The sequence below is a fragment of the Trachemys scripta genome, chromosome 2 (genome assembly GCF_013100865.1).
Source record: "Trachemys scripta elegans isolate TJP31775 chromosome 2, CAS_Tse_1.0, whole genome shotgun sequence".
Lineage (NCBI taxonomy): Eukaryota > Metazoa > Chordata > Testudines > Emydidae > Trachemys > Trachemys scripta.
The window spans coordinates 74831289-74843042 of record NC_048299.1 but is presented as its reverse complement, the minus strand read 5'-3'; the positions used below and the strand labels follow the sequence as shown (position 1 = coordinate 74843042).

The following is an 11754-nucleotide window of genomic DNA, read 5'->3' as shown; positions in this document are numbered from 1 at the left end:
TGTTGTTTCCATTCAAGCTGTGCATATTCAGTAGGAGGTTGAGCACAGTGATAATTGCTTAAAACCAAAGTACCACTCTGTTTGCAGAACCACAGGACACCACAAGGGAACCCGATCTATAAACAGCCTTTTAGTTACCAAGGTTAACACAAAGCCTCCCATTATGGGCCTGTTTTCTCCTTCAAATGCATGGTTATTTTTCTAATTGTTTTCTGTTTTAAATTTTGCCTGAAACAGATCTAGCCAGGAGCACCTCACTGGATAAGTTTAAGCAAGCTAGATCAAGCAGCCCATTGAGATTAATGGGGACAGGAAGGAAGTCATCTCCCCATAATCAGGTCAACAAAACAGCAGCCCTGCTTGATTGACAAGAACTCGAGTAGCAAGATGCATAACACATGTTCATTAAAAGTGCTGCAGAGCAATTTCTCAGCATGATAGGTGAGGAGGATACCATGGATATATATTTTAAGATCCTGTTACACACCTTACCCTCATTCCTCCCCCAGAACAATTCTTGAGATAAGACAGGATTCTAGGGCTACAAAATCCTCAGCAGCCAGAGGGTTGTGTGTGAGCTGTAGTTAAGATAGGTTATTTTTATTATAATTTAATTATGAAGACTTCTAATGGTTCGGAGTTCAGAGAAGTATCCACAATTCTAGGTACTGGTCTAGAAGTATGGAGGCCCATGAGCAAGGCCTTGTGATCATCCATTTCAAATAAGCTCCAACAAAAGGGGATCTCTACCTACATGTATCTTCTGGGGGGAGAGGAAGGCAGTGGTTTACTACCCACACCCATCATCTTTAACAGGAAAGCATGCTTATTCCCACCTTCAGCACTTGCAGGGGACATTTCCACTTCTCTCCTTTGTGCAGAGTTGGACTTTTCCCCTCTTTCTTTTTCCCCATTCATCACCAGATGGGGTCGGGGGGACCTCAAGGTTTCTCCCTGCTGTCTGTTCTCTGTAGGTGGGAAGGGTTAGGCTTCTTCCACTGTATCCTACTCCACCCTCCCAGTGTGCTCCAATCCCCACTGTAAACCTGGTCACCATGAAACAGTTGGCAGGCATTTCTCCTCTCCTCCCTAGTTACATGAAAGGTAGATGAACCATGCTACAGCAAGCAAGGGCTAGAGTAGTAAATACCTCCTCCCTCTGGGACAAACAGAACCACAATGCTAATGGCAGTCAGAGCTGAGCCAAGAGCACCACCTCCTTTTCCCCCCTCTTTCTCCCCCAATACAACTCTACGGAGAACAAACCCAGCCTGATTTTGGGATGTGGTATGGGCTAGGACCAGCTTCTCCTGAGAACAGGATGATGACAAAACTGCCATGTTGCTTCACCCAGGAAGCAGAGCATTGAATACTTCAAACAATATTAAATTTCAGAGCGGTGTGAATCAGGCATTGGTCACAGTCTTGTGTAAACCTCAGGGAAAGGAGATTATCCTCTTGCAACATGGATTGCCTAGGGGACCTAGACATCACTTGGGGACTAGGGTACCATTCAGAGGACTTTGTAACCTTCTGGGTTAAATAACCACCAGTCATCTCACTAAGCAAGATATCAACTCCTGGGCTTTCTCTGCCAGCAGCGATTGAATTCTGGGGTGGTGGAGGGTCATCTCTTTCAACACTGCTCAGAGAAGAGACTCCAGATTCCCTTTCGAGACTCAGTGAAGCCCTGTGACATTCAAAATGTCTTTTTAAAGCAACAGAGGCATGTGATTCTTGGCTCTTCAACTTACAAAGATTAGGCCAGGGTGTGTGAAGGGAAAAGCACAGAGGTCTCTCCCCCCACTTCATTCTTCTTGGCTATTCCCTAACATTATGTAATGGGCAGGTGCTTGTCTGCAAAAAGCATCCACTGTTCTTAACAGGACATTGTTAGCCTCAGCCTTTCTGAAAAGGGAAAAAGGGACGGGGGGTTGTCATATCAGTCACCCTTGAAACATTTTGAGAAATGGACATAAATGCTCATACTGCACTCATGCCAAAGAAGCACTGATGGCCTCACTAACTAACAGCCCCACCAGGCCATCAACTGATGGGCCTTGAGGCTTAATTGCTTTGTTAGTGGGTCACAGGTCTACAGCTTAACTAATTTTTGGAGTGGAAGCAGGAAAGAAACAGAACACCTGTAAAAGAGATGGACATAAATTAAAAGAAATGTTTCTTCCTGCTATTTCTAACCTGTCATTATAAGATGTAGCAAAACAAACAAGGCAACGTTCCGCGTCAGGTCAAATGTTTTACAGAGGCAATGGTTTTGTGTTTGCAGGGCTGTTGTCCCCCCTTAAGTTCCAAAAAGTCTCTCTTTGCTGGTAGAAAGTGGAAGCATGTATAAAAGTAACAATCACGCTTTATATTAAGATTCCATTCAGAAATAGCTTATAAATGATTAATAGAAGTCTTAAGAAATAGTTCATCAAATTGCTACAGATGATTGTTTTCATAATAAAAACAGTATTTTGGCTAACCTCTCACACATGGAGTGTGTCTTCTTAACACCGGATATAAATTAGGTGCAGACGCCTATATGCACTGAAAAGAAAATAAACCCCTATAACTTTTAATAGGCCTTATTATAAAAATGAATATCAAACAAAAAGTGTCCATTAGCAGAAATATAAAATAGTTTTAATATGAAAGAGAAGGAACACAACACTAATCCATTCTTACAACTAGTGGAAACAGCGGTTTATAATTAACATTTAGCCAGTTTATGCTCAACAACATACTTTCCTTAATGAAAATTACAATCCTATGCAAAATCCTTGGAGAATTATTTAAAAACAGACTGTCTTATTTAAACCATTTTTATATTAAAATCACACAAGAGCCTCTAACAATGGTGCATAGAATTTACTTTAAAAAGGGGAAATTTAGGCACTCAAAGAGGTTGATTGTATATATGTATCTTTATCCTATCTTAAAATTGTATTCTAACAGTCACTCTCATCTTCTATACCCAAGGATCAAAAACAACAGAAGGCTGGAAAACATGATCTGTCATTCTGGTTTAGCAGACTCCAGGATAGTACAGCCAAGGAAAAACACCACACTAGAATTCCCCCCCCTCACCGCCCCATTTAAACAAGCATTTCTGTGGCTCATTAGCAAATACTCATGCTTCACTTAGAGGCTTTCGAAATTTGCTCTGAAGAAAAACCCTTGGAACACGCAGACCTTCTTTCCTATTCACAGTTTCTCGTAGCACGTACTCATTGACCACTTGCTCATATCCTACAGCCATAAAGAGATGAGACAAGAACTCTACAAGGGAGAAAGATGAAAGGTGGTGTTACTAAAAGTTAGTACAGACTGTTTTTAAGCATCAGTGAGCATTTATACAAGCATTTGTTTTTAACTACTTAATTACATCCACTTTCATGAAAATCACGAAGGCTTCAAACTTGCAAGCTGCTCTGTGCAGACAGCCACCGACACTTGTGCTTAGCTTCACTGAAGTCAATGAGGCTCTGCTTTCATGCAGAGCAGCTTGCAGGACTGGGCTTTAATTGGTAACACAATCCTGTTTCCCAAATTGTGTACATTTATCATTTTAAATTGAAAGTTTTCCATTTCCTCTTGTGAATGACTCTGAAATTATTTTCACATTATGTAGTGGGCCACCACAAAGCCAATGCACCATCTTAAGTCCCGCTTCAACCCCACTTTGAAGATTTCAGTGGTGGATTAGCCTCAGGTTTGCTCTCTACGGAGGGGAAAATAGGCCAAGTTCCCATATTGTAGTTAAACAGAAAAAAAGCAAGGTGGCAAATTGGAAATGTTGATACTACGCCTCCACAGTTCAAACGTACTTTCTGTATACACACAGAAGAAACCTTAGTGAAGTATTTCTTTCCCTAGAGGAACGAGTGAGGCTTCGCAGACAGGACATTGGACTGGAAGTCAGAAGACCTGGCTCTGCTGCTGACCTGCTGTTTGACCTTGGGCGAGTCATTGCCTATCTGTTTACCCTCACATTTTTCTTTATCTGTTCTACCTAATTAGATTGTAAACTCTCCATAGCAAAAATTGTTACTCATCCTTTGTACAGTGCAAGAAATACAGGCTACTGAAATATAAATAATAGATACTGCCACCATAGGACAACTTCACTGTAATGAAATCAGGCTCCGAGCAAGATCTACACACTCACTCCTCTACTAATTAAAAATAATTTGGGGGGAGTAAAAAAATTAGTTCTCTGAGAAGGTGAGAGAGACTGATAGTCCTGTTTGAGCCAGGCATATATCCCTTTTTAAAAAGGAACAATCACTGTCTGTATTTGCTCCTCCTTTCACCTCTCTCTTTTTATCTGTTTTATTTCTCTCAGCTAAGAGATAAGGAGGAGAGCTAGCACCTCCTGACTGGCAAGCTCCTCCATGAACCGCCACCAAGTGGTCACAAAGCACATTTTGCTGCACTAGACAATATGTTTCCTCCTGGAAAAACAAACTTGTTAGATCACAATTAAACTCAACAGGCCATTTTAGAAAGAACGGACACTGGTGAATGATATTTTAGAGTTATTTGCTACTGTAGCACAATATACAGGTTGTTTTCATATCACCACAATAAAATGAGACAGCAGGTAATAGCATATTCTTCAAAATTCAAGGAAAAAAACCTGACTAAGAATTTCCCATCCAAACACTCAACTGCCTAACAAGGCATTGGATTCAAATTTCCATTTCTAGGTTGGCTCCGCCAGTCCCTCCCTCCAACAGCAGAGCTCAGTTTACTACAATTACCAGTATAAGTGGAACTAAACAAGCTATTTGATGAACAAAAATGACGCTAGAAATGCTTGGGTGAAGTTGCATAGCTGCTTGCATTATTTATCTTAAATTTAATCAATATCCTTTAAAGAATAGAAACATCTCAAATGATCAATGGAATTCGTTTTATTTTTAAATATGAGCAGCAACTAGGTAATTGACTATGTCATAAAATATCAAAATTATTTACTTGGCTCCAAATTGGTCTCCAAGAGACTTCCAATACTTGATTTTCCTTTAAAGAAGAAAAAAGACTTTTTTCTTTCACAAAGCCCCATAATTAATATAGGAAAGTATTTGTTCTCTAGTGTTCAGTGAGCAAAACTGGGAGTCAAGAGACCAGAGTTACAATCCCAGTTTTGTACAAGACTTTGGGCAAATTGTTTAATTTCTCTGTGCTTCAGTTTTCCTATCCATAAAGTTGGGACAATTATCTTCTTTTGTAAAGCATTTTGAGATCCCTCAATGAAAGACTATATACAGTAGAACCTCAGAGGTACGAACACCAGAATTACGAGCTGACTAGTCAACCACACATCTCATTTGGAGCCGGAAGTATACAATTAGGCAGCAGCAGAGACCAAAAAAAGAAAAAAAGCAAATACAGTGCAGTACTGTGTTGAACATAAATCACTAAAAAAAAAGGGGGGGGGGAGCAGTATTTTTCTTCTGCTTAATAAAGTTTCAAAGCTGTATTAAGTCAATGTTCAGTTGTAAACTTTTGAATGAACCATAACGTTCTGTTCAGAGTTATGAACGACCTCCACTCCCAAGGTGTTCGTAACTCTGAGATGCTACTGTAAGTATTGTTAATGTCCTAAGATGATGATAATGAAATGTCTTAAAAAGTTAACTTTACTAAAATGTAGAGCTGGCTGAACTTGGAAATAATCTACCAGAAGAGACAGCAGTCACAACTAGTCAAATTATTAGCACAGTGTTACCTCAATGAAAGTTTTGTAGAAGCTTTCCTTCATTCCAGTCAAACCTTTGTTTCAAAGCCCACTGACTTCAATGGGTTTTGAATCAGACTTCCATATGTAAGAACATTGCAAAAAAATTATTAGTTGCTTAGTGACGTATGAGACTAAATCTTTCCCTAAGCATTTTTCTCTTTCTTTCAGAGTATTGATCTGAATGAAGTCACTGCAGCTAACAAGTTCTAAACCTATGATGCCATGGCCTATCATGATGGTACATATAGGTAGTTCTGTTAACAGATCAAATTGCTCTTTCAGTCCTGCCACTTTTATAAAATAACCATGTACAGCTGGAAAACAAATTACACCGAGGTTTCATAGTTCATATATGTATCAAGCAACCCTTAAAGGCATAGCAACAATTCACTGAAGCAAGTTTAAACAAAAAAAACTTGCAGAGAAAAAAGTTTCTATTAAATCTTACCATCAGTAAAGAAATATGATCTTGTCCCATCTTGTCTAACATAAAAGTTTTCTCCAAGTTTGCTGCCAGATTTAAACCTAAGCATTGCATGATCATAGAGCCCGTAGTCTCTAAATAAGACACATTTGCCTGGTTTTAATACCTATCAGATAAAATAAAGCTATATCAGTAAAATGGACATAACAAAACTATTTAAAGGAGAGAGAACTTGTAAATTTCTGCAGAAGTGAACAAATGGATTAAATGAGCTAACCCATCTTCACAAAGAAAACAGTAATTAGCCTCTGTCCCATTTGAGTTAAGAAATAAATCTCTATTTTAGAAAACAAACTCTGAAGTATATCAAAACTTAACCTTTATTACTCAGACTATAGCTGATGTGATACAGCAGATATCCTGTAATATAAAAATCCAAATATGAACTGCAAATAAAAAAAATGTATGTTGCAAACAGAATGAGAAATCAAAGTTTGAACCTTTCTTCCCGATCAGTAGCCAATATTTTTGGACAACTGTTATCTCAAAATAGTTGTGCATTTTTCAGCTCTTCATATTAGGGCCTGCTCCTACAGGATGCTGAGTACCCTCAATCAGAGTTGAAAAATCTCAGCACTTCACAGGAGGAGACACTAATGCTCCTCTACTTCTTGTTTGAAGCCTAAGACCCCAGTCCTACACAGACCTCTGTATATGCTTAACTCTGTATACTGTGTGTAGTCCCACTGATTTCAATGGGACTACTCACTGTGTATAAAGTTAAGCACATATGTTAGTGTTATCAGGATCAGGACCTTAATCATTATCAACATTAACACACTACCATAGAACCTTTAAATTCAGATAAAGGAAAAATAATGGTACTTAGTTCCCATCAAAATGCACTGTTGTGACAGGTTTTTTTTTTATTTTAGTGTGTTAAGATGCTTGGTATGAATATATTATATTATTATTTATTAGACAGGTATAGATAAAAATGGTAACCAAAAACCATGAGAAAATAATCCTGGTGAACCAAGAGAAAGCAACATTCATTTCTGATCTGACTTTCAGCCAATTAATCAGCTGATTTCCTTTTTATAAAAACAAGCCATAATTGTATTTTCTTAATGGTATTCCTTAAAACGGCAAAAAGTCATGCTGTAAAAATGGCATCATGTGGTTCCATGTGCTGCGTCTCAAGGACCATACAGCAAGTCTGCTTAGGTTACTTGCAAAAAAGATTTTTCTTCTAACAGCCAGTCCTACAGCAATTTAGATGTCATATTATCAACATGAACATTTTTGTAATATGAATTTAGTTATGTTGATGATGCACAAGCCAGAGGAGAATCCAACTCACTCACTCAGAACCAACAGAAGAAAAATGTAGTCAAAACTTATTTTAGCCCCCAAGCAAAAGCAAATGTGACTGAATTCATCCAGGGAGTAAAGTACTAACTAAGGAGGTGCCATTTTCACATAGTTTCTTTTCAGAATGGAATAGTATTCTTGGTTCAAAAAAGACTTTAAAAAAAAACCCCAAAACTGTTAAGTCATACTTACACATTTACCTTATAAATATTTTGCAAGGCAAGGTGCATCTTGTCAGGGTGAATGGCAGAAAGCACAAATATTAATGTGGCAACATCCACAGAATCCGCTGGAATATTTTCCAGAAGGTCATCTTTGGTCAGATCACATTGGAATACTTTACATCTCTCAATATTATATAAAGTGTTCTTCTATGGAGTGAAAAGATGTTGCTTTAGTTGAAAGCATTCATTATAAAATTATAAAAGATAAATTTGTATTTTGTGATTATTTTTTTTAACTGGGAGAGCAACGAAAGGAAACAGAACTACAAAAGAGCATTCGCTCCAAGCTTTCTGTTTACACTAGGAAATTATGTTGGTATAACTTTGTCACTCAGGGATGTGGAACATCCACACAGCTGAGTGATGGAGTTATACCAACCTACCCCCCGGTGTAGACAGTGCTATGTTGACAGGAAGGCTTCTCCCATCAACATATCTACCAATTCTCAGGGAGGTGGAGTACCTACGCTGATGGGAGAAGCTCTCCTGTTGCCATAGGTAGCGTCTTCACTAAGCACTACAGTGGAGCAGCTGCACCGGTGCAGCTGTGCTGTGTCACTATTCCTGGGGGAACTCTGCCAAAAAATTAAAAATTCTGCCCACATTTTAAAATTCTGCAAAATTCTGCATATTTTGTCAAAATAACACAATATAATTACGCCAGTGGCCCCGGGGCTGGAGGTAGGATCACTATAGCCAAAGGTTTGTTGGGCATTCTAGAGAGGGTGTACTGTATTGTATAAAAATGAATTGAGTATAAACATGCTATCTGTTTATAATAGGTCTTCAAATTTTCTTGAAAAGAGCCTCTAAGTTTTTGTTTTCAAGATCATTCTGGTTGTCCCTCCTCGCAAAAGATGTCACAGCTGAGTTTATGTCCCAAATCAAATTTTGGTTGTACGGTGTAGTTTACCAGGACATGGATATGTTGGAGGGGGGGAAAATGACTTAATTGCTGAATCAGTCTATTATTCTCATTGGCCAAACTTAACATTTAGAAAATATCCAAGTACAACATTCACAATTACTACTACAGTAATATGATTTAATACTAGAAAATCAGGTCCTCAGTGATGATTCAATTTCTTGTAAATTAAGCTCCAGTACTATATATCAGTTTCTCTCCTCTTCCATACAGGACAATTTACCATACTTATAGAAGAAAACAAAGCTAGATAATCTGGAATCTGATGAACACAAATTTCTAAAGAAGCACTAAAAATACAGACAAATACCACACCAACCTTTACATACTCAACAGCTCTTGGAGAGAAATCACAGGCATAAGCAAAGATATTCAAGTCCTCTTCTAAAAGTGGAAACAAGCAATTTCCAACCCCACAGCCTGCTTCAAGAATGGTCAGTTTCTGATCTTCAAACTACATGGGAGAAAGAGGCCAAGCATACAGCACATCACTTGTGTTGATCCTCATAGTACAAAGATACTGCTTTTCACATTTTAAAGTTAGGATCAGAGTTTCAGTTATCATCAGTTTAAAATCTCAAGTATCCTTCCACTGGCAATTTGACATTGTGAAGTGTAGGCTTTACTTTATATTACATTAAGTTTCTCTTTAGAAATTACTAAAATCTCATTAGTGATCTACTCATTTCAGCAACAATCAAGTTATGCTATCCTCCTTGCCCAGGCCCTTTTATTAAATAGGGTGAACAACAAATACATTTGAATGTGTTTCTAAAATGTATATTTTAATGTATTGACTATCTAGATAGGTGACTTTATAACAGGGTGCTCAAAAGTTTTGCAACTTGTGTTTGCAAATTGAAAGACAGAGAGGAACTTAGATCTAATTTAGAACACAGAGCAAATATTCTAGAGCAGTGGTCCCCAAACTGTGGGGCATGCCCCCATACGGGGTGCAGAGAAACATGCGGCAAGGCCCAGGCCAGCCCCCATGGGGATTGGGGAGGGAGCGCCACGCAGCCGCGCTCAGCCGCCAGCTCCTCTCCGACCGGACTCCAGCCCCGCTCCTGGCTCTGCCTGCAGCCATGGCCCCACTCTGGACCCAGCCACTCTCCTGGCCCAGGCTCCGCTCCCATCCCTGGCCCAGCTGTGTTTGAGTCCCTCTCCAACCCCAGGCCAGCTCTGCCTCTAGCCCCAGTTCTGCGCCTAGGTTTGCCTTCAGCCCAAGCTCCTCTGCTGAGCCAATTGTGCAGTAAGGGTGGGGGTGGGGAGGGGGGAGGAGAGGCGGGAGATGGACAAATTCCATTACTGGTAAGGGGGGGTCGTGACAGGAAAAGTTTGGGCACCACTGTTCTAGAGAGTGGGTCTGAATGTAAAATATAGGTCAATTATAAACTATTATTCAAAGATTTCATAAGAGATTCCAACATTTGAAACTTTCAGATGGGTCCTGATGGAGCCTACTCATGGAGATATTGAGGAAAGAACAGGATGAAAAGTCCAATCAAAAAAAATTTCAGTTTTTTTTTTTTAATCTTAGAAGTCATGGAAGCTATCAACTACACAACACTGCACATTTGACGTATAACAGTGATCTGTCACTGACATCTTATTTGGTGGACTATTAAATCATTTGAAAATAATTAGCAAAATTTGCCCCTTTACTTGTAGAACTAGTGTATATGGCTCACCTCCCAGCATGCTTTTAGATCTTCAAATTCTCTAGTTGTCCAATGCCTGTCTTTAAAGAAGTTTGTGCTGTTTCTTTTGTAAAATAGATCCCAGTTCTTCTGTGCATCTTTCTCCAGTTTCAGTTTTTTGAAGTCAGACACCAAGGCTTGATCTCTTGCCAGTTTCTCAGCTTCTTCAGGGCTAAGGGTCCTTGCACTGTGCCCTTTCTTTTGGAAAGCACCATCTTCACAAATTGGGGCTGCTGAATTTAAGTAATTATCAAATGTGTTTTCTTGGAACATCCTGGATTCATCCATATGAATACAGACAAAGCAGATTTAAAGTGTTTTTTTTCCTCAGGTGTATATTTCCATCTTTGATTTCAGACAAAACAATCAAGGCCCTAGAAACATAAGAAATAATGAGAAAGGGGTTATAATTTGCACTTCTTAGGGACTTTTTGTAACTCACTGTAAGTGCCAGGCTGAGAAAGCACCAAACCTACTTTTCTGAAACTTCCATGAACGTCCTCCAGCAAAACCAGGCAAGATCGGACTTGACTTTCCTAAGATTTCTAAGATTAAAAACAAAAATGGTCAACAAGACACACTTCTGTTCCTCTTATAGATCATACAGAAGCCACAAAAACAGACTACCACCTTGTCCCTACACTATGGGCCTGATTCTGCAACCTGATCCACTGCACCCATTCATGTCCCCAATGATTCCAGTGGGATTCCATGCTGGTGTAAGCACATATTGGACTGGAGCCTTTGTGTTATTTTACAAAAAAATAAAAGTGAGCTACTGACCTCTGAAATTCAAAAACGTAAAACAAAGGGTGAAGACAGCATCCCCATTTTTACGTAAAAACCAACAATATCTCACCAAAGCAAAAATGTTATATTTTATTTATTTAGTGATGTCATGACATTATACATTCACAAATACGAAGTTTAAAGATGTATACAAAATCAAGTTAAAACAAGGTCAAAATTATTTGGTCAGTTATACAGGATGTCAGACTATTTGATCCCTTCTGGTCTTAAAAAATCTATGACAAAGTTATACTAACAAGACTCCCAAACCCTGCAAGAACAAAAACCTCACAACTCAGCCTACAGAGTCAAAAAAAGTCTGAGTAAACTAATAGGCTTTACAATGTGCTCTGTCAGACAATAAAGAGAAGCAGATACATTTTTTAACAAGACAGACCAAAAACACTCCAAATTGATCATTTTCATTGGCCAAGTTTACACAAGGAAAATATTAACTAACGGTGTTATACATGATTTTGCACTTAGTCTGAACATTAGGGTTACCATATTTCAAGCCTCCAAAAGGAGGACACTCCACCGGACCCCGGCCCCCCCCCCCCCCCCCCCCC

The 11754-nt window shown here is 39.0% G+C and overlaps 1 protein-coding gene across 6 annotated transcripts in view; it reads right to left on the bottom strand.

Annotated features, from left to right (window-relative positions):
- Positions 1 to 2624: 2624 nt before the first annotated feature.
- The window catches only part of METTL6 (methyltransferase like 6), a 10447-nt gene continuing 1317 nt past the window's right edge, over positions 2625 to 11754 (bottom strand). For 4 of the 6 annotated variants that reach the window (XM_034760891.1, XM_034760892.1, XM_034760890.1 and 1 more), the window contains exons 2-7: positions 10873 to 10941; positions 10388 to 10770; positions 9016 to 9150; positions 7748 to 7918; positions 6198 to 6339; positions 2625 to 3282 (exon numbers count right to left, since the gene is read on the bottom strand). In XM_034760891.1, the coding sequence (XP_034616782.1) occupies positions 3134 to 3282; positions 6198 to 6339; positions 7748 to 7918; positions 9016 to 9150; positions 10388 to 10684 (894 nt within the window). In that variant the 5' untranslated portion in view covers positions 10685 to 10770; positions 10873 to 10941 and the 3' untranslated portion in view covers positions 2625 to 3133. Of the gene's footprint in view, positions 3283 to 6197; positions 6340 to 7747; positions 7919 to 9015; positions 9151 to 10387; positions 10771 to 10872; positions 10942 to 11179; positions 11652 to 11754 lie in introns of those variants that run through there. The other 2 variants (XM_034760893.1, XM_034760895.1) reach the window with 2 other exon arrangements.